General features: G+C 39.5%; 2 protein-coding genes across 2 annotated transcripts in view; both read right to left on the bottom strand.

Moving 5' to 3' along the window:
* Positions 1 to 7,657: 7,657 nt before the first annotated feature.
* LOC134649977 (uncharacterized) overlaps positions 7,658 to 27,721 on the bottom strand; it is a 72,955-nt gene continuing 52,891 nt past the window's right edge. Inside the window, exons 3-6 of the mRNA XM_063504825.1 lie at positions 18,036 to 18,169; positions 10,405 to 10,578; positions 9,636 to 9,852; positions 7,658 to 7,856 (exon numbers count right to left, since the gene is read on the bottom strand). Of these exons, the coding sequence (XP_063360895.1) occupies positions 7,723 to 7,856; positions 9,636 to 9,852; positions 10,405 to 10,578; positions 18,036 to 18,169 (659 nt within the window). The 3' untranslated portion in view covers positions 7,658 to 7,722. The remainder of the gene's footprint in view (positions 7,857 to 9,635; positions 9,853 to 10,404; positions 10,579 to 18,035; positions 18,170 to 27,721) is intronic.
* LOC134651718 (brachyurin-like) lies at positions 25,394 to 26,282 on the bottom strand. The gene has a single exon (XM_063506823.1). It carries the CDS (start codon positions 26,261 to 26,263, stop codon positions 25,412 to 25,414), a length of 852 nt encoding a protein of 283 aa, XP_063362893.1. The 5' UTR covers positions 26,264 to 26,282; the 3' UTR covers positions 25,394 to 25,411.

Here is a 27,721-nt window from a genome sequence, read left to right as displayed (position 1 = left end):
AATTTTAGCACATGTTTCTTGAATTTACGCGGATAACTGATGGCTCAGGAAAAGACGAAAGTTTATGAAAATGTTGGGGGTAGACATCAACAATTTAAACAACCCTTCACGCTTATATTTATTACCTACCTATAATATAGGTAATGTGTTAAAAGCGTGACGGAAAAAAATCCAAAATAAATTCGTGTTAGACCCATTACCAATGTCCAATACCAATTATGATTTGGTATGCGTAGTATGAGTTGTCGTGCCCATAGATGGCGTTACAACTCTGTTAAAGCATAGAGAAATAAAGACAAGAGTGCTCACTCCATACATCAGTTCAGACTATTAATTTCAGTGTCTACATCTAGCATCGAGTAGCGGAACTATCAGTACTGCTACTTGACAATAGATGTAGCACCGACCGGAAAGTCTTATCTCAACAGCATAAGACTTTCTGGTCGGTGCTACATCTATTGTCAAGTAGCAGTACTGATAGTTCCGCTACTCGACGCTAGATGCTAATAGTCTTTTTGGTACTAAAACTGATGTATGGAGTGAGCACTCTATGTATTTTTTTCTCTATGGTTAAAGTAACATTCATGATTTGAAGTGAAGTTAGCTACCAATGACGTTGGCGTGAGCATAACATTTTTGCATATAGATATAGAAAATGACGGTAAAAGATCACAGTCAATTATTCGAATGCTTTTAAATGTGAATTACTAGCAAACGTACAAGTGTATATTGTATTCAAAATTCTTTTCCTATCTAGAAAATTGTATATGTTAGAAAATATAGCATGTAAGTATGCTATACTATGATGAAAACTATGTACATAATTATTACATTTTTAATTATTCAATAAATTATTCTTGCGTTACTGAGTTTAGACTTCTCATTTATCTACCCTATTTATTTTTAAGTTTTAACTATGTTAGCATGTTTTTACTTTAACCAAAGATTCACGGCTTGTATAAGATGTGTAGTCTGAAATAAATTCGTGTTTCGAAGTTGAAGACTAATGTACCTAGAGGGCGTTGTACTGGCTCCGCACATTATGCGGTATTAAACCTCCCGTTGCCACACCACAACCAACATCTAAAGTTCTGGCATATTTTTTTTCTCTGACTTTACATAAACTGTTATATTTTCACTTGCTGCGGTTTCTGTTCAAATCCAGGCACTTCTGGTTTCCTAATTGAGTGAAAATTTGCATTATAACAATTTAATCGGCGTTTTTAGCCTGTCCCAAAACAATAAACATTTACTACTTTTTTCCCTTCAAACCCCGAAAACTGAAAAATATTTTTCACCTCAACAGCTCGAACAAGGATACTTTGCTACTTAAAAACAGTGAGCAAAATCGCATTTTGCTCACTGAGTGAGACAAAATGAGCAAAATGCGATTTTGCTCACTCAGTGAGCAAAACGCGATTTTGCTCACTGTTTTTAAGTAGCAAAGTACCCTTGTTCGAGCTGCTGAGGTGAAAACTTAATTGTTGGTATATCTTAAAAAAAAATAAGTGTAAAGAGGTAAGTGATGAAGAAAGAATACATTTTTCGGGTTCTCTAATATGTTCTCACTGCTGAGGTGAAAAGTTTTGTGAACTACATGAGATCAAAGTTATTTACATCTCGTGCGCTTTTGAGTCCCTTACTACGCTCAAATTCTAAATTATAAGTATAGAATAATAATAAAGAAATAATAAGTATAGAATCTTTCGCTTGCACGGGACTCAAAATAAGCACTCGAAGAAATATCAAACTTTGATCTCTTGTTGTACAAATAACTATTAGCTCTGCCATAGAAAACATCAACAACCTGATCGTCCAAAATGTATGAAACAGCCATTTTTTCCGCGATCCCATTGTATTAAAAAAAATAGGTGTTCGGTATGATCGGTATGACCTGCCTGTATCACTTCTCAAATATGGCTAAAGGGTGAAAAAACATCCTGTATACAAGGAGTACCTATGCTATTAGCGTAGGTATTTATAAAATAAAACAACCACTTTATTGTAACTGATAAATTCATTTAATCCTTAATTTAGTCATTAAGTTTGATGATTCGAAATGTTTAATTACATAGAGAGCCCTCAAAAAGAGTGGATAATATAGACAGAGTTATTTACAAAGTTTTAAATACTAATTACCTAAGCGTAACATTAAAGTATTTGATATGTATCCGTTGCGATTCAGGCATCACATACAATATAGATTACCTATGTAAATATTATACAGTGAGCGCCAAAGTTATCTCTTGAGGGTGGCAAAGTAATGTCCGACCGAAACCGGTTTTTTTGCCGAAACTAAAACCCAAGGCTAGTTTCGGCTGAAACCAAGCCGTCGGCCGAAACATGATTTGTATGCCGAAATTTCGGTCGGATACTATTTGAGACAAGTCCCTCATTTATTTTTCAAAAATTTACAGTACCACCACGCCTATTGTTCAAAATAATTTCGAACTCTTGGTCCGCGCCCGCGCAGATATTATTGACGCTTATTGTATTATAGTTTACAGTACTTACCTATTTCAGTTCTATCTATGTAGTTGTTTCGTTGACTAAAATCACAAGTACTTAATGATATGTTTGTTTCTTAATAATGCACCTATCATAGGATAGGTGCAGACACTATCGAACAGATAAATATATGATATAAACCATTTTTTTTAAAACATTAGAAAAAAAACCTCACAGCTGCACGGACAAATTATGAAATATGTCTGAATGTTATACATATAAGTGTCTGATAAAAACCTCGTGCTTAAGATGCTTAGTATATTTAATTAATTTATAAAATTTCAATTAATAAAAGCCACAAACGTCTTATGCATATTTATATTATTTATGTTTCGATGAAAATTTTATACCTAACTAATTGATAGTGTCCAAGCACCTATAGTGATTAAGAGTTACAGGAACCTAACCGCTGCCATACAATCACGTCAATCACACATTGACATGCACATTCGAGGGTTTGTTAGCTGTTCGTCTAACATATCTGATGTATGGTACTAATTTTCGTTGGCTGTAATATTTATAATACAAATAAATTAGAACGAGTAGAAATTTTACATACAAAACTTCTATTCGGTCTATTTTATTTGTATAACCATTTTTTACAACGAAAACTAGTACAGTCAGCAGCAGAAGTTGCTAAGCGGGCGAGATGTTCAAAATTACCTTGACGCGCTCTTATTCTCTTAACAATAAAGTCGTGTCAAGTTCATTTTGAACACCCCGCCCGCTTAGCAACTATTGCTTCTGACTGTACCTACCAGACATATATATATATATATATATATATATATACTACTTGAATGTTAACATGCCAAGTTTCATGTCATTTAAACATGTCGTTTTAAAATGAGAGCGTATATGGGAGCGGCTTATTGGCGGCGGGTTCGTGTGACTCTTAAGATTAAATTCATCTTATATTAGGTACTAGAAGTAACTATGTACATCTTATGCCCAATGAACCATAGCTCTGATTACCTTTTACCTATGTAATAAACAAATGAATGGCAGTCATTATCACATTACTTAGGAAGTGAAAATGTAGGTAATATATTATTACATATAGGTGTCATAAAATCTATTTTCTAAATAGGTATTAGTATATCGGAGCGTCTAATCTAAAGTCATCGTTGAAATATTAAATAGCAATGAATACGTACAATTTGTACACAAAATTAAACCTTTGTAAGTTGGAAATACTATAGTAGAATTAGTACCTAGTAGGTACCTAAGTTCATAATTGACAGATACTAGATAGTTTGCCTTTACGGCCTTTACCTACTGGAAGGAAAAAAAAATTCATAGTGCGTAGATATGGTTTCTCAACAAGCACCAATAAGACTAATAAATAATCTAATATAATTACATTAACAATAATAAATTATAAATAACCTAACGTTAGAGGAATAATAAATAAAGGAATAATAAATTATTCCATAGGTTATAATTATTCGAACCCAATTCCAACGTAAGTGTAGGTATCTCACACAATATATTTTTTTAAGTTATATCAGCTCGTATGTATTCCTTGGTCTTACAAGCTGGAATTATGTAATTTTATAACGTTTTGTAATTTTCAGTTTTCCTAATAAGCAAGAACTTTTTGACTCTAAGAGATGAGTTACCTATTATATTTACTTTACTCTTTGGTTCTATCCTTCTTTCCTTTACCGAAAAAGAATTTTATGTCAGTTAATTCCTACGAACGCCGTTGTCATAGAATATAAGAGTAAAATGTTGACATTTGTATTTATTTATATTTATTTATACAAATAAATTTAAATATAGTTAAAGTTATCGGTGAAATGATTAAAATAATCTGCTCTGCAAGGTGTGTCTAAGTTCGCAATCCTAGACTTTGTTTGCTTGACTGATTTCATGATTTGATAAGTGACTCTGCCGTGAAATTAAGTTTAAAAACACCCAATTAAAATTTTGCAAAACTGAAATCAAGGCAAAACGGTTAAATATTAATGAATCACAGACATTATTTATTAATTTGCAAAAATATATTGAATCCGCTATTTCATTCGCGAGTGAATACCAGGTATCTATTGAATATAAGTGTTTGAATGGTGGCTAAGACGTTCAGTTCAGATCCTGGTCTTTCGACGACTACGTTCAATTGAAAGGTTAGTAAATCTTGTGCATTGAGTTATTGATTATTTTGGATTTGCCGCGTTTAATTTTTCCGCTAGAATCTCATAACTTTATTAATTACCTAGTATGTAATATTATGGGAGTTCAGTTACAAACAGACGAATAATAATCTGCTTCCAAACATTTGTTTACGCATTTGCATCCATATTATAAGAAACTTCAAGTCATATGATTTTTCAATTTAATTCATACGGATTTGTCAACAATGTTAACAACTAACGGTTTTTAACCAACCAAAGAGTTATTGAATGTAAAAGAGAGGTAACGTGTAAGAAAAAAATATGCCACCTAGTTTGACCGCCGAAACAGATGGCGCTGTGCTCCGCCGTATATTTTGTGTATCAGAAATACACGAAAAATAAAATATAAAAAAACTATGGCAATAAAAGCTGCTACGCACATAATTTACCAAAGAAGTGCAATTTTAAGCAGGTATAGTTTCTTTATTAAAAATAAAAACAAGAGGCAACCATAATTTTCTAATGTAGATTTCTTATATATTTTCATAAATATCCTACAAAAGTACTTAGTTATACTTGATATGAAATGTTTTGAGTTATAATTATTTTGGAAAAACGTTCGTCACGTCATTATGGGACCTTCTTTCTTAGACAGTGTATAGGTGTCTTGTCTATGTTGGTATAGTACAGAGCGTACAGACCTAGTTTTACATTAATCAACGACAATCCATATAAAATTCGTATTTACTAAAATGTAATTTACAAAGCTTACCTACGTGCAGCTTTGACGTAAAAAAGTTAAAATGATAGGTGAAACTATGATTCGCGGAACGTCCATGGCTAAACAGATGAAATCAAAACCTGACAAAGTATTTACATGCAAAATCACGCCAACCAGGTTAAGTGAACGCATAAGTTTTTATCACAGCCCGTTTATTAAAATCTTGTCATTAAAGCTACATTTAGACTATGACGTGTGTCTCAATATTTAAATAATATCCCCCTTATAAAACTTTCCGGGCCTGATTTAGTTAAATTATGTTTTATCCCTTTCCTACAAATACATAAGGTATGACCGATAAGGACTAACGATTATTAGCTAATTGAGGTTTGTAGCTCGTTTATGAATAAGGGGGTATGTAGGTATTCTCTGGGGACCTAGCCAAGATGACTATCGTACATAGACAGACGCCAAACGAAATGAAAAATGTCTCGGGTTGTCAAACGCTATGAAAAGTCACGTGACTATTTCCATACATTATTTAAGTTTCAATCGGCGTCTATAAACAATTGCCATTCTATTAAAACCAAATCACAATGCCAATAATATCGTATTATAACAACAAAAACAAAAGTTGACATGCCCTTAATAGCCCTTAAAGAATAGCGTATTTTTGGCGTGTATAAATTTCATTTTGCCGAGTACCTGACTTTATTGAGTTTCAGAGAAAATTCAGTAAAACGGACGCACAGCGAGGCATCTTAGGTTACGCAGATCTTAGATTAACATCAGAGATTACCGCCTGCCTCACCTACGAATCCCGCTCCAGCGTTATTAAGCTCTGAACACGTTTTAAACTTTAATATCTATTAATGTAGGTTCACTATAGATTTACAAATATTTAATAACAGTCAATACAGGATTACGATAGGTTCATCAGCGACGGAAAAACATCGCCACGTCATCAGGCTAATCCACGCGCCGGCAGGCGTGGCTCACTCCGCGATTTCGTCGCTTTGCTACAGGTAGCTAAAAGTACATCCGTTCCACACCAATTTTAGTGGCTAGCCATAAGCAGTGCGTGGCGCTGTCGCCAACTAGCGGCCATATCTGTGCTGATCGTAACAAACGCGTTTTGTTAGAGAGTGAGTCTTCTGTACCTAGTAGGTACTATTATTTATTCTGTGGCGCCGGTCAATAGTTATTTGTACAACAAGTGATCAAAGTTTGATATTTCTTCGAGTGCTTATTTTGAGTCCCGTGCAAGCGAAAGATTCTATAATAGATTCACGAGCGTAGCGAGTGAATCTAATTTAGAATCTTGAGCGTAGTAAGGGACTCAAAAGCGCACGAGATGTAAATAACTTTGATCTCGTGTAGTACACAACATTTTTCACCTCAGCACAGTGAGAACATACCTATTAGACAACTTGAAAAATGTAATCCTTGTTCATCACTTAATACCTGCACTCATGTTTTCTTAAGATATACAAACAATTAAGTTTAATTACCGCAATGGAACACAAAAACAAAACGTAATAATAAATTCCATGGGCCTTGCCCCGCTGCTGGCGGCACCCTAGGTTAGGTTTTTTATAATATGTTTATAAGTATTTTGTATTGTTTTTGTAAGTGTTTTTGTATTTTATTTTTATATCCATATTATAAAATAACCTAACTTAAGACCAAAAATAAATAAAGAGTATAATAATTCCATTAAAATAATATAGAAATAACAAACATTAACTGACACTTCAAACTTTTTTTTGTAAAAAAAATCTTTGTAAGATACGGTCCGAATTGCGGATACGTACTATTTGTCAACTATGGTAGAAATTCTTAAAAGTAAAATAATTAATTTTGCGTGATGATCTGTGTATTTTTTGAGTTCGTTATTTTAATTGTACAATAAAATACCTAAAATATAGTATTTTATCAGTTTTTATCAAATCTTAAACTTTATTTTTATTTATTAATTATTAAGAATTCATACTCGTACGTGGTTTGGAACGATGCGGTCTGAAGTTTTTCGGGGGTCTATTATAAACCGTGAATATACTGTTGAATGTCGTTTTAACTTTTTTTTGTCTGTTTCTTTTTGCTAACAGTGTGAAAGGGACAGAGATAATAGAACCCAAGTATTTCGAAGTTTTATTAGACCCCGCATGTTGAAATGACATTTGACTATAAAGGTCACTTGAATGTCATTTTGTCTCACTCAGTGAGCAAAATCGTATTTTGCTCACTGTTTTTAAGAATCAAAGTACCCTTGTTCGAGCTGCTGAGGTGAAAAATCTTTGGTTTAAAGTGTTACTTAGGTCTGTCAGTGAAGGAACGTAAACTTGTGACACGTGTCATAGTCTAAACGCTTCAGCGTCAGGCGTGAAGTAGCATCAGAACGGAGAGCAGCAGGGAGGGCAGGGGGCTGGCCGCGGCCGCCGCCGCCGTCGGCTCCGGCATCGTCAGATTGGCAGACGGCTGCGAGAACGTCGACGGCCGGATTGCGTCCACTGTGAAAATTAAGAATTATTAGCGAACTTCCGAATCTTTAAATGAAAGGGTCATTCTCTGAGAATATGTCTGCGGTTGCGTCTAATTGCGACGACACTTTTCATACATTTTGTAAGGTTCGCGGCAATTAGACCGCGGACATATTTTTTGAGAATTACCCAAAAATATGATAAACGGGTTTTGGTTATTATAATATATTAAGAAAGAAATAAAGGTTAACTTCAGATCCTGTCACTGTCTGTATGCATGACCTGTTTACATAAAACTCTCAGGGATCATAACGCTTTTCTTTATAGTATGTATATACGAGTATGTACCTAGGTATATGTTTCTGAAAAGCATGGGTGCTATAGCTAGCTAGATTCTAGCTAGGAATAGCCTAGTCCTTTGGGTGCAACTATTGAACTTAAATTCTTGTCGTTATGCACCGTTGTGTACATAATTTTAACATTTTGGTAGCTAGGTACGAGTATACAAGGTACGCTCGTCCTCCGTATTTTGACTCACACAAAATGTCCGAACAGTCCTTTGCTAAAACGCTCACCTAGCATAAAGGTATAGAGAGATCATCAATATTACGGAATACGGTTTGACGTTTACTAAAAGTTACGTAACTCCGATACCCATTAGCGAGCCGCAATCAGGCAATTTCTATATCAAACTCCAAGTAGGTACCTACATAAAACTCGATTCATATCTCCGGCTGGGGGTATATTATCAAGCGCCCGCCGAGAGGGTTCTTACACTGATAGTGTCACATTATTTTCAAAGTTTCGCCCGCAAGCCCTTTCGGGCAGACCGAGGATTCTTCGCGCGATGAGCTATAAAGTACATCTTAGTTGCTCTTTTGGGGATATCTTGAACGCCAACCCTTGCTAGATTGTGATTTACAGGTTGTTTTCATATCATTCTGATAAAGGTATAAGTCCTGAATAAAAGTCTAGAATTTTCGCTACAAAACGAAATGTTTGAGAAAATTAAAGTGCATTTTTACCACACGTGATCACAGCTCCTTGCTTATACCCCCAAGTTTATAACTATCGCTGTTAATTTAACGTCTACGTTAATGGTAAAGCCGTTCAAACAGGCCGTTAAGATCACTAAAGAAATAAAACAACACTACTAAACAAATAAAACAACACTACAATGCGATTTACCCAATAAACTTCCAAGCAATAAGGAAAATAATGTAACTGCTTCGCGGTTTTCCGTCTGCGTATTTGGCCGAAGAGGCGTGATTGATAATATTTTGTGTATCAACTTAAAACAAGACCCTTGAATTTAAATAACATAACATGAATATGGAACGATAGATTCCAGCTAGATACGCTATGCGTAGGAATTGTTATTACAATAACGCAGCGATAGGTAAGTAGCATGATGCTACTAGCATCGGTTGTATAAGTAATAACAAGACTAACAAGAGTAGCGTTTTATGTATTAAACTACCTCGATACCTAACATTTTGAATAAAAGAGAGAAAATGTTTTATTTAACTACACATACGGTAATCGTACGAGTATGTCGGCTAAAGTGTGCTATTAGTTTGAGGCGCCAAATACGAACCAATCGGTTGGTGTACTGTGTACAAGATATCGGGGCACTAAAAGCGAGCGATGAAGATATCTCGTTCCTACGCACTTTGAATATTGACATTCGACAACGATGTAAGCTTGACGAGTTGAGTGAGTAAGCTTTTCACTACTACAGAGTACAGGCATCTAACCTAAAGTATTTAAGACAATGATTAACTCACACATGAATACAAGGACACTCACCAATGACAGTGTCATTTCTCTGGTCCGCGAACCTATCATGGATGCTCCGGAACTCTGGTATGGTGCTGACACACGTGATCTCGAGCCGGCCGGTAGCCACCAGCTGCAGCTCCGACACCGTGACGTATAGTTCCCGGTCCGGCCGCGACCGGGTCCGGCTCCGGTGCCGCGACGACGCGTGGACGACGTTCGGCTCGTGGTCGTGTGAGTCGTGTAACTGGATGTTGAAATGACCAATTATTAGTATTACCACGTATTACCTATAACCGTAAAGTGAAGATGGCAAAGTAGTAGTAGTTATTTAAAAAGGCAAGTAGTAGAAGGCAGTGTAACAAACACTGAACAGACTATGAACCAGTGACACAGTGGCGCGCGAATTAAATTTTATTATATTTACCGAATCGATGCTGACACGTGATTTTGTCACGAGATAAGGGATAATATGTAAATGGCAGGTGGAGTGCTGAAGGCAAAAAAATTAGCCCTAGAGTAGGTATAGCTGCAAAAAGGTAACCGTATCTAAAAATACGCTAAAATACTATAAAATAAATTTACTCTAGAAATCTTCCACACGACTCAGTCGGAACCTCATGCGACAGCGGTGAGCAGAAAGTGATCATACGTTGGAGTAAGAAACTTCTCGTTCCCTTTTACGGCTGTTCAGCCACAGGCAGTAAGGCTGCAGTCCGGCGCGTGTATGTGGCGACGTGCGTTGCGTTCTTGTGCGTGCACTCGTTCCTGCGTGCGTTCTGTTTTATCAAGCACTTACTTTAGCATGCTCCCTAAGACTGCAGCCAGGCGCACGCGTAGCAGCGTGTGAAGAGTGTGTAAGCGTGAGCAGCGGTGGCGGCGTGCTAGACTCGTGCTCGAGTCGCAGGCGTCGTCCGTTTCGCTCGCTCATGGGCACGCGGTACTTGTGCGAGTGGGCCAGCAGCTCGTCAGTCTGAAGATGAAAATATTAGCAAAGATTTAAGAATTTCCTAGAAAACTATAGGTACCTACTAATATTGCGACTCGCAGTTTAGATAGAGATAGAGAGATCTTTATTTGCATACCATAGTACAGATGTACACAAGGACCCTGGAAAGGGTGTAGCAAAAAATTGGTGGTTCACAATATCACAGTTTTGGTTATTATTACTACTGACTTATACTTAGGTTCGATATTATATATAATATTCATACATTTTCTAAATTCCTTCCTTTTTTTTAATTCCTGCAACCTCTAAGGATGGATATGTCAAATGAGATGAAATACAATAGACATTGTTGTTTTCTATTTTGCGTCGTGCACAAACATGCTCGGTAAAAAAACCGTTTTAGGTAGTCCACTCTCGCCCGAAAGGCATAAATGTCACAACTCTCAAGAATAAAAAGGCCGATGTTTCCAAGTGGAGCGGCTAATAGATGACGAAGGACCAGCGGAAGGAAGCGCAGCCCGAAGATAAGATGGGGCTATGGCTATGTATGAATAAATTATGGGATTAATGGGCCGACCTTACCTGCATGTAATTTTCATTGGTTTCGGCGGCCGCCAGAAATGTGGTTCGTTATTCCTTCTTCCTTCTCCGTTCTCTTTTAACCTCTATATTATTCACACGCGAAACGTATTTTTATAATAGTTTATATTGATCGATGTATTTTTGCTCAATGACAGCAATGTCAATATTTAAATTGTTTACTTTTTATTTGCGGTTTGATAGGTCGGCAGAAAAGGCGGGTGATGTGAAAAATGAGGTCGAATATATTTATGAAAGAAAGAGTGAGCGATATGGATGAATGTGAATGATAATGAATGAAAAGGGGCGCGAACATTCTCCCCCGGCTTTAAAGGGTTCCTTTAAAGGAAACAAAACTGAATAAAGTAAGAGATAACCCTTCTCATCAAACTAAGAAACGAACATTCACAACAATAGCGAAATAACAAACTAAAGAAAAGTATTATCCTAACGAATTATACTATGTACATATTATTGGTTAGGCAGTGGGCACAATCGCACGACAGGGCGTACAAAACTTCCCTTATTTGTCCTGACAGTGACAACGCGGGTTGAGCCGTCCTTTGAAGGATGTTCTGCCTCTACAACGCCTAAAGGCCACGAAAATGGCGCGCATTATCTACCTTTATAACAACCACAGTGCCAATTACGATAGGAACTGATGACGTGGTCCATTTAGCTCGAGACTGCAACTGATGCAGATACTCTGCACGCCATCGCTGCCAGAAAGACTGCACTATCTTATCCAGGAGGGCATGTCGGTCACGTAAATTTCCTGACTCCACCAATGGAACAGGTAAAGACAGCAGCGGAGCAGTGTTGAGAAAATGAGCCGGGGTGAGAGCTGACGGTTCAGCGGGATCACTGCTCAGGGCTGTCAGTGGTCGTGAATTTACCAGAGCCTCTATCTGCGCAAGCGTGGTCAGAAGTTCCTCGTATGACAGTATTTGCGTACCGATTACCTTGAAAAGGTGATTTTTGACTATTTTCACCATACTTTCCCATGCGCCTCCAAAGTGTGGAGAAGCGGGAGGAATAAACTTCCAATCAATACGGTTCTCCGCGAGCTCCATCTCAAGATGTGGACGTTGTTCGTCCAAAAACTTGTAGAGGTCTCGCATATAAGAATTGGCGCCAGTAAAATTAGTCCCATTATCCGAATATATGCATTGGACGGGGCCACGTCGCGCCAAGAAGCGCTTTAAAGCAGCCAAGAAGTTAGCGGTACTCAATTCCGTCGCTATCTCGATATGAAGGCAGCGCGTCGTGAGGCAAGTGAAAATGCATAACCAAGCCTTGCGACTCTTGACTCCTCTGCCACGAGTAGGTGTGTATTGCAAAGGACCTGCATAATCACACCCCGTATGCGTAAAAGGTTTATCTACCTGATTCACGCGACAGCTCGGCAAGTCTGCCATGAGTGGGAAAGACGATTGTGGATTCGCTCTGAAACACGTGTTGCATTTGGAAACGCGGTCACGAATGACACGACGAGCCGACAGTATCCAATACTGAAGCCTAAGTATAGACATCAATGACTCAGGACCAGCATGCAAATGCTTTCTATGGAAGTAATCAACAATCATATTAACTACATGATCACGTCGCGGAAGCACAATTGGGTGTTTCTGCGAATATTCTAAGTCAGCATTTGATAGTCGGCCTCCAACACGAATCAGACCGTCTTTATCTATGAACGGTTTTAGCTTTTGTAAGGCCGGTGAGCAATACTTCTTGCTCTTAATTTTGTCAATATCGTCACTAAAGTGTTGACTTTGTAACGATGAAAGAATTTTACCTTCAGCGAACTCTAAGTCAGATCGAGTAAGTGCCGTAGAGCGCGGTTTCGGTTTAAGAATGCGATACACGTATACGATGATGCGCAATAATCGAGACCACGACGATATCCGCTGAGCGAGCGAATAAAGTGGCGACTCTGACACATCCGTAGTTGTAGCGTGTGTAAGAGGTTTAAGCTCTGGCACTTCACCGATGGACTCTCGATCGAGCTCCCTTAAAGGCCACTCTGATGGATGCTTGGAAGCCCAAGCTGGTCCCGTGAACCACAGAGGATGATCCACTAGCTTAGCAGGCGTCAGTCCACGGGACAGGCAATCCGCGGGATTTTCCAAGCCCGCCACATGATGGAAGCAGCTGGCCGGAATAGCTTCGATAATCTTAACTACCCGGTTGGCAACAAACGTTTGCCAGCGGTGTGGTGATGACTGAATCCAGCAGAGGGCAACCTTCGAATCAGTAAACGCGTAGATCTCGTTAATGTTATAACGGGATTCGAAGTTATCTTGCACCTTCCGCATGAGCTTTGCCAGGAGGACCGCAGCACACAGTTCTAACCTCGCGACGGAGACTGTTTTAAGGGGACAAACCTTCGACTTGGAACACACCAGACGGACAGTCACTTCGTCTCCCTTTAGAACCTGAAGATATACTACACCTCCATATGCACGCTCAGATGCATCACCGAAGCCTAAAAGGTTTATAGTACAACCCTGTACTACTCCAAGATGGCGCAGTATGTGGACTTCATTGAGTTTAGGCAACTCCGAACGGAATCGTTCCCATAAATCCACAATATGGGGTGGGGGAGTCTCATCCCAGTCGCATTTGATCAACCAAAGCTCCTGGATGAGGAGTTTTGCATATAAGACCACTGGAGCTACTAAGCCCACATTATCCCATAGACGTGCCACTGCGGACAAGATCGTCCTTTTAGTGCACGTTGAGTCTGGTTCTTTCACTTTGAAATGGAAGTAATCCCCAGATTTATTCCAACATAAGCCAAGAACCTTTTGCGAGACCCCTGGGTCAATTTCAATGTCTACGGAAGCCCGATGCGAAGCAGGTATTTCACGTAGCACGGCGTCTGAATTGCAGGTCCATTTCACAAGATCAAATTGACCGCATTTGAATAGATCAATCAGCTCCTTAGCCGCGGCAATAGCAACAAACTCATCCTGCTGTTGCGAGTCATCTGACATAATGCTAAAGCATACGTCATCCATGTAAGTACAGGAGGACGCAATCGCTGCAGCCTTGGGAAACTTATGCCCGTCGTCTGCAATCAGCTGACGGACGACGCGGAGCGCGTGATAGGGACTCGACTTCATGCCAAAACACACACGATTAAACTCGTATGTAGTAATGGGATCTGCCGGGCGGAATCTATATAAGATTCGTTGAAACTGGCGGTCCGCTTCGCGAACACCAATCTGTAGAAACATTTGACGACAATCGGCCGAAAGCGCTATTTTGAATAAGCGAAAGTTTAGAAGGATTGAAAACAAATCCCCTTGAAGGTTGGGCCCTGAGTGCAAAACATCATTCAGCGTCAGGCCTGTGCTTGTTTTGCTACTCGAGTCCAGGACCATACGCACCTTTGTCGTCGTTTTGTCCTCGCGCACGACAGCATGGTGAGGAATTATATACGCGATGGCTAGTGAGGCGTTCATGGAGTTAGTTACCTCCGATATGTAACCCTTACTGACGTATTCACGAATGATATCGTCATAGGCGGCACGTAACATACTCGACAACTCTAGCTTCCTTTCAAGGCAAAGAAAGCGCCTCTTAGCAGCAGAGTGCGACTCTCCAAGCTTGAACACGTCATCTCGGAAAGGCAATGCGACAGTATATCTACCACTAGCGTCGCGCGTGGTGGTAGCACGAAAGTAATCCTCGCATTCAAGGTCATCTTGACTTTGAGCGGGCGGAGCGAAAACTTCCTCAAGCTCCCAGAACCTTTTGAGGAGGTGGTCCATGGAGTCCTGAACGGAAGTACAACATGCCGAAGTATATTTACGCGGTGCCTGTAAAGCAGGGACCGAACCCATTAAAATATACCCCAATACCGTCTGAATAGCCGGTGGCATATGGTTCACGTCGCTTTTAACAATGTGCGGTAGCAACAAATGTGGGAATATAGTTGCACCCACCAGCACATCAATTGCGACGGGCGTATCTAACGTGTCGTCAGCTAAAGGGAGTCCATGAACATGCGTGAGTGTTGACATGTCCACGGGCACTGACGGCAAGTCGTCGGTAATGCGATCTACCACAAGACTCGAAACGTCAAAGTTGACGTTTTCGTCAAACCGCGAAAATACTTTAATGTTTGCGTTCCCTTTAACAATTTTTTTAGTTTTTCCAATGCCAAATACAGCGCTTGGTTTTTTATTAAAATTCAAACCTAATCGCTTACAACACTCCTCAGTAATGAAGTTACTTTGTGACGCGGTGTCAAGTAAACATTTGATGACTTGTGTGCCACCCTTATTATCGCGGACGATAACCTTTGCGGTGGACAGCAAAACCGTATCACACGAAGATGTTGAGTTTAGATTTGACATCTTATTGTTAGAGGCCGCTAGTGCTTGAGTCACGATAGACGTGTTACAAGATGTGCTCTCCGGCGGTGAAGACGACTTAGCCGCGGCGCTCGCAGATGTATTTGACACATCAGACGTCGTAGCCTTTTCATCCTTGTCGTTGTCAAAATGCAACAGAGTATGATGCTTTTGACGGCAAACTCGACATTTCACCTCGGAATTGCACTCGCGGGTGCGGTGTTTGATACTAAGGCAGTTAACACATGCCTTAAGCTCTTTAGCGCGTTTGAAGCGTTCGGAAGGCGTTAAGTTGTTGAGGGACGGACATTTAAATAAATGTTCATGGACAATATTGTCACACAAACATTTAGTAGTGCTCGCGCAAGCGACATAACTTTGTAGTTTTGGTGCGGCACTACGCGGTTGAGACGACTTAACACCTTTTTCGCGCGATGGATTTACGGCGGCGGAGACGGCGGTACATGGTTGCACATTTTGACAAATCCTAAACTGACTCTTCATAAAATCTGACAGATCACGAAAGGTAGGCAACTTCGTATTGCGGTGCAGCATTTCAAATGCTCGTAGAGATTCCTGGTCTAACTTTTTTAATGCTATATGCAGAAGCATAAAGTCGCTTAAGTCATCAAGCTTAAGCGCTTTAAGCGCATTCGCAGCTGTGACGAATTTATCGATGAATGTCTGAAAGTTAGAATTAACCTTTAAATTGAGCATTTGATCCATGTAGGTCGAGGCAAGAGTGCGCTTGTCTTGAAATCTGTCAATTAAACTATCGAGGATAAGCTGATAATTTTCAGCGCTCGGAGTTATACCCGCGAAGACAGTTTGAGCTTTTGGTGACAATTTCCCAATAAGATAGAAAAGCTTTTCTTCGTCGGTAAGCGACAGATTGTCGTGCACTCTAGATTTAAAACTAGCGTAGAACAGCGGCCAGTTACGTATGTCTCCATCGAACGCTATCAGTTCCATCGTTGGCAAAGAAGGTCTGGCTCTCTCCACTATAGAAGGTGGCGAAGAGGCCGGCGGTGCGGCTGGTTGCAGCCGCTTAACCGCTCTCCTGATGCGGCAGTACAAATCTTCGAAGGCTATGATCGGCTGATAATTAGGGACAGCAGCCGCCTTAGCCCTAAGCAACGTGCGATTATACTCATTAACAACCTCTTTGAACTCCGAGCGAAGTTCGTCGATATTTTCCGCAGCGGCAAGGAAACTCTCGCGACTGTCTGCATCTGTATCAACGACTAGCGACTTATTGTAAATGCCCTGGACGAGTTCAAAGAAGATATTGCGTTTTGCTTCAAGCATCAACAACTCATCTTCATAATACGCGCTGTCGACGCTTTCGATTTTTTTTGTATCTTTCGCCATAGTGCAGGAGACGGGTTAAGTATGCGGTAAAACAATTTATGTTCCTATAAATAAGTATAAACTCTAAATTGCGGTTGCGGTTAAGAAATTATATTTAGGTAACTAGTTTATAAGGGCGGCGCGGAGAATAATAATACACATATAAATAAATACCTAAACTGCGGGAGCGATTAATAAAGAATAATTTAGGTAATATTTATACGGGCGGTGCGGGAGGAGAACGATTCGCAATGAATGTATGAGGAGAGAAAAGGGAAAAGAAGAGAAGAGAATCCGGTTCGAAGACCAGAAATGGAGCGGCTAATAGATGACGAAGGACCAGCGGAAGGAAGCGCAGCCCGAAGATAAGATGGGGCTATGGCTATGTATGAATAAATTATGGGATTAATGGGCCGACCTTACCTGCATGTAATTTTCATTGGTTTCGGCGGCCGCCAGAAATGTGGTTCGTTATTCCTTCTTCCTTCTCCGTTCTCTTTTAACCTCTATATTATTCACACGCGAAACGTATTTTTATAATAGTTTATATTGATCGATGTATTTTTGCTCAATGACAGCAATGTCAATATTTAAATTGTTTACTTTTTATTTGCGGTTTGATAGGTCGGCAGAAAAGGCGGGTGATGTGAAAAATGAGGTCGAATATATTTATGAAAGAAAGAGTGAGCGATATGGATGAATGTGAATGATAATGAATGAAAAGGGGCGCGAACACCAAGGATTTTCAGTTTGGATAGTCAAGGACAAGGATATTGTTGTTGCTTAGCCGTCGTGCTTGCTTCTAGTCTTTAAAAACGAAAATGGGTGTCAACCGCTTTGCCGTTGATGAACTGGACTAGGTGACGCTGATGAACTAGAGATATATGTTAACACCCACTTGCACCATCCCACTAACCCGGGGTTGAGCAGTTAAACCGTTAACCTAGTGCCAAATTGTACTGGTAACCATGGTAACGTTAGCCGGTTAACCCCGGATTAGTGGAATGGTGCAAGTGAGCCTAATAGTGTAACGGGCTCATTTAGACGGTGCGAGAACTCGCATGCGAGTTTGATTACACTGCGTCGTTTGATCGGTCGGGTGAATTGATGTAACCTCAATGGTCCGCAATGTAACTACAATCGTATAAGAGTTCGTGCGCCGTCTAAATGAGCCCTTAAGCTAGGTACCTTCTTGCCGTTGATGAACCAGGTGATGTGTGGCGCGGGGAGTGCGGGGGCAGTCGTGCAGTTGGCCCGAAGGGTCTCTCCGGAGACGAGGTTGCGCGTTGGGAAGTCAATGCGTGGGTGATGTTTCTGGGGATCTGCGGAAAAAATGTTTTGATTAAAAATAGACTGTCAAGCTGAATTAAGTTAGCAAATGGATTATTAACTAGTTAAAAACGTGAAATATCAAAATAAGATATATAAATACATAAATGTGCTCAGTTTTCGGGCGGTAAATCACTCTTCACTCCATGGTTTGAATCTAAAAAATCTAAGCGTTTTTAGCCTTCAATGAGAGGCGCTCAAGGTAAAATATGAAACAAAACATCTTCAAAGTATTCGGCAAATTACAGTCAATCTACGGCTCAAAGGATTCCCGTTTTGTTTATGACAGGACTTTAATAGTAGGTACGCAGATTATTTTATAAGTATCCGGGCCGTGAGGTGCCGTAATTCCGGACGACTACGAAGGAACTTAGGAGTCTGGGAGACGAGTGCGGAAATTGGATGGCAATTAGGTGGAAATCTAATTATGTAAACGCATCGCTTCGTGTATAGACTGTCGATATGGCCTCAATATGTTTTTCGAACCTAAGCCAAACAACTACAAAAATATTTTATTCACACCACCTATTCGGAAAAGAGCTTTTTCTTCCCTGCTAGGAGGGATCATAGTGGCACTTTTCCTTCCTGCTAGGAGGGATCAAAGTAACACTTTTCACACTATTTTTAAATTTTTGCACATTAAATTTTTAGCTTAAATAATCTGTTTAAGCATCAGATTGTGTACACTAAGATTTTTTTATTTTCCTCATAGTTGATGTGAAAAGCAGTATGTGTCACACGGTATCAAAATTATGTCGTATTGGGCGTTAACACTTGAATCCCTCATTACGCTCAGGATTCAACTTTAGAATCCCTCACTACGTTCGGGATTCTATTGTAGAATCCATCGCTTCATTTAGGATTCAATGTACGCCCTTGACGGAAATATATCATTTTGATCCCTTGTAACACAAACTACTATTGTTCTTCTGAGTAAGAGTGGTAAAATAGAAAGGCTTAAATTTTAACCTTTTAACCGCCAGCAATTTTTGATCGAGCGTGCTCGTGTCGCCACTGACAGTAATTGTACCACGCAGAGTAAGGTTGGCATAGTTACGGGAGTTATAAATGTGCTGTAAAAACCAAATCAGACCTTTGTCTTATTTATCAGACTGGCGAAATGAGCTGGATATGTAATGTCTTATATATCAGACTCTGGCGGTTAAAGGGTTAAAGTACCTAGTATCTGACATAACTGTGTAAGTAACATCTACAGATAATCTGTGTGTGTAAGATATTTTTTTTGGTCGGTGATCAACTGATCATAGCCACAAAATATACAGGGTGTCCCAAGAAGTAGTGATATACTGAAGCTGGGAGGTAGAGGACCTAGAGGGCTATCTGAATCACCCCCATGTATGGTAGATGCTTGATTTTTTTGTGTGCTAAGCTGATAGATAGGCCAATTCAGTATGGTAACATTTACTATCGTTAGATCTTTGAATGGAATTAAAAAAAAAATAATGCTAAGAAAGATAAAATTACCCAGTATGTTCACAACTTCAAGGGCGCTTAGAAAAATAAAACATACTGGGTAATTTTATCTGGGACATACATGGGGGTGATTCAGATAGCCCTCTAGGTCCTCTACCTCCCAGCTTCAGTATATCACTACTTCTTGGGACACCCTGTATAATAGTATCCCACCAAAAACATTTTCATGTAAAATGTTGCCAAGACGAAACCATAAGGCTCGCACTGACAAAAAGTTATCAGATATCTTGTAGAGCCAAGCTTCTAACTCTACAGGCCCTACCTTCACAGACTCTACACCTTAGTCAAAATATGTGGCTTGACCGTTTCGTCACATGGGCGTAAGGTGAAATATGTATTCACTATTCATTATTTTTTATTATAAAATAGTTCTTTGTAATAATGAAACGGCCAAGCCACATATTTTGACTAAGGTGTAGAGTCTGTGAAGGTAGGGCCTGTAGAGTTAGAAGCTTGGCTCTACAAGATATCTGATAACTTTTTGTCAGTGCGAGCCTTATGGTTTCGTCTTGGCAACATTTTACATGAAAATGTTTTTGGTGGGATTTCACATCTTTTTGTAAGTTGCTTATGACAATCTTCTGATTAAAGGGTTGCGGGTGATTTACTATTAAAAATCCTGAAATACGTACTTGGGGGGCATCTTTTATATACAATCTGCTTTTTTACTAATTCCCCAAACAAACTTCAACCCCCTCTTTTTCCCCTAACGCCTTTTTCCACCCCTTTTCACCCTTACGGGGTGATTTTGGGGTTGAAACTATTTTATATCCTTCCCCAAAACAATAACTATCTACATAGCAAATTTCAACTAAATCGGTTCCGCGGTTATCGATTTCCCATACAAAATTCCACCCCCCTTTTCACCCCCTTAGGGGCTAATAATTTCAAGTTTTTGAATTTTTTTGTTGTTTGTGGACTAATACTATCTCACATACCAAATTTCAGCTTCCTAGGACTTCAAGAAGTACCCTAGAGGTTTTGATGATCAACAGTGAGTGAATGAGTCAGTGACGAAATCGGGCTGTTTTAGACATTAATAAAATCCAAAGTATAAGAGCTATGCAATTGAAATTTTTTATGCTTAATAAGTCCACTATTGACATCATATCCCGAGAGTTTTGTTTATCTGGTATAATCCAAACCCAAGTTAAGAGGGTTCAAAAAAACGACGAAGCGCTTCGAGAAAAGGTAGGTAGTGCCCTTGCGCTTCGCTTTGCTCGTCTTGGCGTCGTATACAGAAGGTTCAGGTACAGAAGGTTCAGTCTCTAACAAAACGTGTCTATTACGACAGATATGACCGCTAGGTGGCGCAAGCGCGAGCAGGCGTCCGTTCCGTAGCGGTGCGCGGCAACTACTATGGCATAGAGAAATAAGTAAGACAAGAGTGCTCACTCCATACATCAGTTCAGACTATTAATTTCAGTGTCTACATCTAGCATCGAGTAGCGGAACTATCAGTACTGATGCTACTTGACAATAGATGTAGCACCGACCGGAAAGTCTTATGCTGTTGAGATAAGACTTTCCGGTCGGTGCTACATCTATTGTCAAGTAGCAGTACCTACTGATAGTTCCGCTACTCTATGCTAGATGCTAATAGTCTTTTTGGTACTAAAACTGATGTAAGGAGTGAGCACTCTATGTATTTTTTTCTCTATGACTATGGCTAGACACCAAAATTGGTGTGGGCCGCATGTACTTGTAGCGACGCGACGAAATCGCAGAGTGAGCCACGCCTGTCATAGCGTTAAAAATGATAGTTTTAGATTCTAACGTAATGTATAGGTATAAAGTTTTTTTTATAACCAAAATGCAAATATTTAATTGGAAAACATGATTCGAGGTGTTTCGTTTCTCTTTTAAGTCAAATATGTAATTAAGAAAAACAAAGTGACATGAGCAACTTCTTAAGTTAATCTTCTCCCTTTTGATTTCTCCAGTAATATTAAAGATTTTTAGGTTTAGACTTAGGCTAGCTATAATATAGATACCTATTCATAAGCTCTCTAGTTTGTTGCCTAAAATATATTATGAACTATTTACACTGTATTCTGACGTATTATCCATTTACACGACGTGGCTCTCAGTCTAGAAGGGGACGCGGGCTTAACGATACCGTTAAGAATCGTTGTCGAGATTTACTGCTCTCAGAGATATTTGACGGAGATTGCTCCGGGAGACAAAACATTTTTAGTTCATAATTTCTGTAGGGCAACGGAACTTGTTGAGAAAGTTGAGATGAAGAACTAGCTTATGCCCGTGGCTTCGTCTGCGTAGAATTAGAACTTTCATATCAGTTCCAGAGTAAATTCCTCCTTTTCAATCCCTTAAGGGATAATTTAAGAGGTAAAAAATAAATATATCGTATCAAAAACGTTAAGGGTATGTGTCAGTTCTCTGGACATCATAAAATAAAATTGTAAGCCTGTTTTTTTTACTTTACCGATATCAAAACCTTAGAAAAATGTATCTAAATCGTTAACTTTTGTACTGTTTACAGAAAAAACGCCGGTTTTCCCAAAAGTTCTTGACCCGTATCGTAAATATTGCGGTAAGTGCTGACAAAAATTTTGAATTAATAAGTTTTTGACAAAAAAATCATTTTTGGTACAAGCTTTTAGCGCTGACTGTAAGATAAGATAAGATAAGATAAGATAATCATTTATTGCATAATTATAGGTGTTACAGAAGGGTGTACTTGTGGTGTACTTTTCTTTCCACAGGCAACTAATACTCATCGAGACATTTCTAAAAACCCCAAACAATTAGGTTGCGTTGTTTTATCACAGAGTTCGGCCACCTCCTGTCTCCATCATCAGATCAGCTCAATGGTACCATAATATTGCATTGTCACCCGACTTACATATATATGCATATTTTCAGCTTCACCGGAAACCGGGAAGTGGATCAAATTTAACTTGCAAGATTTGATTACAGACAGACAACGGGACAGGTGAAACTAAATAAAAGCCTCGAATACCTACGTGATAAAGGTAATGTGTATGGTGTTCCCGGTAATTTGCGTCTTTTGTACCATAATACCTTGCCTACACGATTTGTCTGATATATTGTTTGAATCCTCTCATTCGTTTCCTGTAGAGTGTAGGTACTGTAAAAGACACACGAGGGTGAAATTTCTTTACATTTATCGTTCTCGTGTGTCTTCGGGTATATTTATGAATATTATTTGCAATGCTTTTCACTCGTTACCCGTTTCAAGTATTCGTTTACGTCATATTATACCTAGGTACAGGCAGCAGCGGTAGCTAAGCGAACAAGATGTTCTAAATGATCTGGCCGCGTAGCCAACATGCCAATCGCTAACGCTCCGTAGCGATCGAAACGCAACTCACTGTCGCACTAATATGGAAGAGTGATAGAGAGACACAAAGCGATTCGATGGCGAAGCGATAGCGATTGTCACCTTGGCTAGGCCGCCTGGATGCGTAGCCAAGATGCAATCGTTGATAGAAATCGTCAATCGAAACATGACTAATGTATGGAAATAGTCACGTGGCTTTTCGTAGCGTCTGTCATCCCAATATAGACGAACCTAGTGGGTAGTTACCCTGCCTGTGAAGCCGATATGGTCCTGGGTTCGAGTCCCGGTAAGGGCATTTAATTTGTGTGATGTTTGTTCCTGAGTCATGGGTGTTTTCTATGTATATAAGTAATCGGCGGACGACGGATGCAATATGCCTCAAAATCATGTCAAACGATATACGTAATTAACCCTTTAATCGCCAGAGTCTGATATAAGACATTACATATCCAGCTCATTTCGCCACAGTCCGATAAATAAAGATCTGATTTGGTTTTTACAGCACATTTATAACTCCCGTAACTATGCCAACCTTACTCTGCGTGGTACAATTACTGTCGGTGGCGACACGAGCACGCTCGATTAAAAATTGCTGGCGGTTAAAAGGTTAAAATTAGTTTAAATAAGACAACATGATTTTGACGTATATTGCATCCGTCGTCCGCCCATTATATATAAGTATGTATTTATCTATATAAGTATGTATATCGTCGCCTAGCTTTGCTTAGTTTGGGGCTAGGTCGATCTGTGTAAGATGTCCCCTAATATTTATTTATTATTTATAATACATTGTTTCTAGTCTTTTGGCATTTGTCCATCTACTATTGTCATTTAGGCAGGTTTGCTAAGTGCTCAAATGCAGTGAAAATTACTTTATTCAAGACATACTGCTCGTCTTTTTACACTGGCAGCCTGTGGGTCCGATATACCCAAAAGTCATACAATGCTATTAGGGTGCAGTACAACAATGCCTTTAGGATGCTGATTGGCCTGCCCAAGTTCTGCAGCGCATCCAACATGTTCGCGGAGTCACGGACGGATGGATTTGCAACAATTTTGCGCAAGAAAGCAGCGTCTCTGTTGAGCAGAACGAGGGACAGCCACCTAAAGATGATAGCTGATCATGTGTGTTGTCCTGTAATTAATGAAATAATTTTAAATGTCAAATCTAATTTAGTTTTTAAGTACTAACATTATTTTTAAGAATGTACTAACAAATATAAGATCGTGTTATCTTTACTGAATAAATAAAATTGAAATTGAAATTAACATATTATGGTAGGCTCAAAAAGTGAGAATAATGAATCACTTGATTATAAATGTATAATAAATACGAGCAATTTCGCCGACGTCGGTCACCCAGATATTTTTAACGTATGCGCCGACGATGGGCCCTCGGGAAATTTATCAACTGTTCGATTTGGGCTGACATAAACCACTGAGTTATTAAACTGCTGATGGGGATTCCTGTCACGAATCTCACCAGAATAAGCTCGATTTCTTGATTAATGTCTCTGTTCCAAAGCTAATACCTACATTGGACTAGTTTTACTAATAATTTAGTCAGCTACACAGCATAGAATGTGTAATAAAAATACGAGTAGGTATATATTGTATTTTTCCATTGCCGAACAAAGACCCGCCTACTTTTGATATGGGAGCTACTAACTTATTAATTTATTAATCATGTCTTACAATTGAGTTCATATTCCCGATAGGTAGTAACTTTATATACTCATGGACAAATTTAGTGGAACGCAACAAAAGGTTTAATTACTGGATTACAGGACCAAAGTAATTTCAAAATTAGTAATTAAACTTATTATTTGCGTTCCTCTAAATTTCTTCATGAGTGTATAATACAATACCTACAATGTATTTGTGTACTGTACACAAGCTATCTGCATAATTAGAATCACGACGGTTAACCGTATAGGTACGGATCGATCGGTTCCATTAGTCAATTTCCGAGGCCGAGTCATTTTGAATTTGCCATTAGTTTCCGGGGGTGACACGGCTCGCGGCTTGCTGGAAACTTATGTTACTTAACGAGCGATAGACACTAATTACTGCTTCCTATAACGTTTCTTTGTTGATTTTAGGCTGCTTGAAATATACTCAGTGGCACTGATGTGCTGTAAGAAAGTTTCTAAAATTGCGAAATGTCCAAATAGAACATTTTCGGAAACTTCTTATAAATGTTGTAATTAATGTTTTCCTTCCTGAAATATCCTAGAACTTTTCAAATTTTTTGGAATGTTTCCGCAATTTGCACATCTGTACTGCGTGGGTTTCATAAGACTAGAAAATAATTTGCGTAATAAACATAGTTTATTCTTATTAAAAAACAATAACCGGTACCTACAAAAATAACAAAACGTAAGATTATTCAGAGTTTGAAACGCTCTAGTTTACATTATAAATGCAGGCGTATCCAATCCACATAGGAAGTGACTCGGGCAAAAGCAGACGGATGTCCCAGCATACATCCGTCGCTAGCGACGAATGAGCTCACTCCGACCAAGACGTTTTGTCCTGCGTTCTGCACAATCAGCGGCCCTCCCGAGTCGCCTCGGCAAATACCTACCCCTCCTTGCCCGCAAGTACAAACGTTAGACTCGGTTACCATATCACCGTACACTCTAGAACATTCCTCATTTGTAATTATTCGAAGAAATACGTTCCTTACCACGGTGTTTATAGTAGGGTTAGTGACGTCAGAATACTTTCCGTATCCTGACGCGTGCGCCCATATGTTGTGAAGATCGAAGTCTCTCCATGGTCCTATTGGCAACACTACTGGTTGAACCGTGTGAGAGAACTGGATAGGCGTAGGAAGATATAGAATAGCGACGTCGTTGGCTAGCGTTGCGGCACTGTAGTGAGGATGAGGTGCTATGGAGGAAGCACGTGTTCTCAAGCCACCGTGGTAGAGGAAATCTGAACCGAGTACGACGGTGAAACTCCAGGCTTGGAAGTGGCCGTCGTTCCAGCAGTGAGCCGCTGTGAGGATCCTGGTGCTGGAGATGACGGAGCCCCCGCAAGCCGAGCTATGGGGCAGCCCGATGAGGTCCATGATCAGCCCGGCGAGGTACGGGTGTTGGTAGACGGGGGCGATCACTCCGCCGACGATTCTGTTGATGAATATGGTTTGTTCGGCTTGTCTTATTCTTTCTGCTTCTGGAATGCCCACCCTCTGGTGGTAGCCGGACCAGTCCGCCGCCTTGCCCACAGTGGCACACAGAAGAACGATCACGAGCCCACGCATGTTGTTTGATTTCACTAGTCTGAGCGAACTCGATTATTTATATATCCGATTTAATCCTTTATCTTCGGTTAGACACCTACCTGGGTTTTGGTCTTTCCAGACTTAATCTGATTTTTTATTGCCTTTCAATCACGGATACTTGTATCATATCGTACATTGTTTTGCAATCTAAATTAGTGACTAGACAGGTTTATTAAATTGTTTGTATTTTTATCACATGTATTTTTTTTAACCAACGCAAGGGAGATTGATGTTTTATCTCAATGTGTGCTTTCTTATTTATTTATGTTTAACTTGATGAATTGGTGTTAATATGTCCCAAGATCGGCCGATCGTGCCTTGTCTTCACCCAATAAGTTACCATTTTTTTGATGGATGCAAGCTTTAGGTACCTACGACTAGAGGTCGAAATCAAAATAAATTGACACAGGAGCTGCTAATGCTGTCACTGGGATATGCTGTCAAAGATAGTGAATTTGACTTAGCACCACCACGTCTAATACTAGCTGGCAATACACCATTGTCATAAGATACTGTGCTATTGCAGACGAGAAGATATTAGGTATATGCCTAGCTTTCGGAGCGCTGGCCGTCCGAGTTGAATACGACGAGTGACCTATTTCTCAAAGTCGGACCTAACTCTTCTGGACTGATTGTCTCGGAGTTGTAAATTTAAATTTATTATGTTCTTTTATCTTCGAGCATCTACGGGGCAATGAATGGCTCTAGTTCTTTTGGTATAGTTATTGGTGCGCGCTACGTGCACTACGAGTCGTGCCAAGGTCGTATTATAACAAGTTCAAAATATTAACAAATTATAAATCAGAATACTGCTCTTTAAAAAAAAGAACTGTCGTGAAATTGTTTGTTTACATTCCTGTAAGGTCCTAAGGAGTATTGTGGACAATATAACCCTAAAAACGGATGCTTAAATTTTTGCTTAAGGTCACCAACATAAAAAAAAACCTGGTACGTATTGTAAGGTCCTATCAAAAGATCCAAAGAATTACTTAAAATGTATGGTGTTTTAACCAATTAAATTCATATTAACTTGGCTAATTTTGTTGTAAAGATATGACAGTTTGATTTGGACCGAAAAAGAAACTGTCATTGATCTGACGTTTTTAGCCGTCAAGGGCTTTTGGCGGTTTTGTGATGTGAGAGATGTTTGTCGGGATTGTTTGATTATTCACATTGTATTAGTGGCAAAAATAAACGATTGTTCATTTAAAAGTGTTCAGGTGTCTTAATTATCGATACCCAGTTAACCCAGTGTTATACTTCAGTAAGTGGGATTTGTTTTGAACGTAATGCCGCCCTTTCGTTCACGCCATGAATATGGTTCACGCTCACCATCCTCGTCAAAGAAAATGAAACGTAAACGTAAAAGCAAACAGAGCCACCGCCGTACAAACAAGTATGGAACACGTGCGGTACGAGAAGGTGCTGATAATTGCA

The sequence above is a fragment of the Cydia amplana genome, chromosome 1, assembly GCF_948474715.1.
Source record: "Cydia amplana chromosome 1, ilCydAmpl1.1, whole genome shotgun sequence".
NCBI lineage: Eukaryota > Metazoa > Arthropoda > Insecta > Lepidoptera > Tortricidae > Cydia > Cydia amplana.
This window is presented reverse-complemented; position numbering and strand designations above follow the sequence as displayed.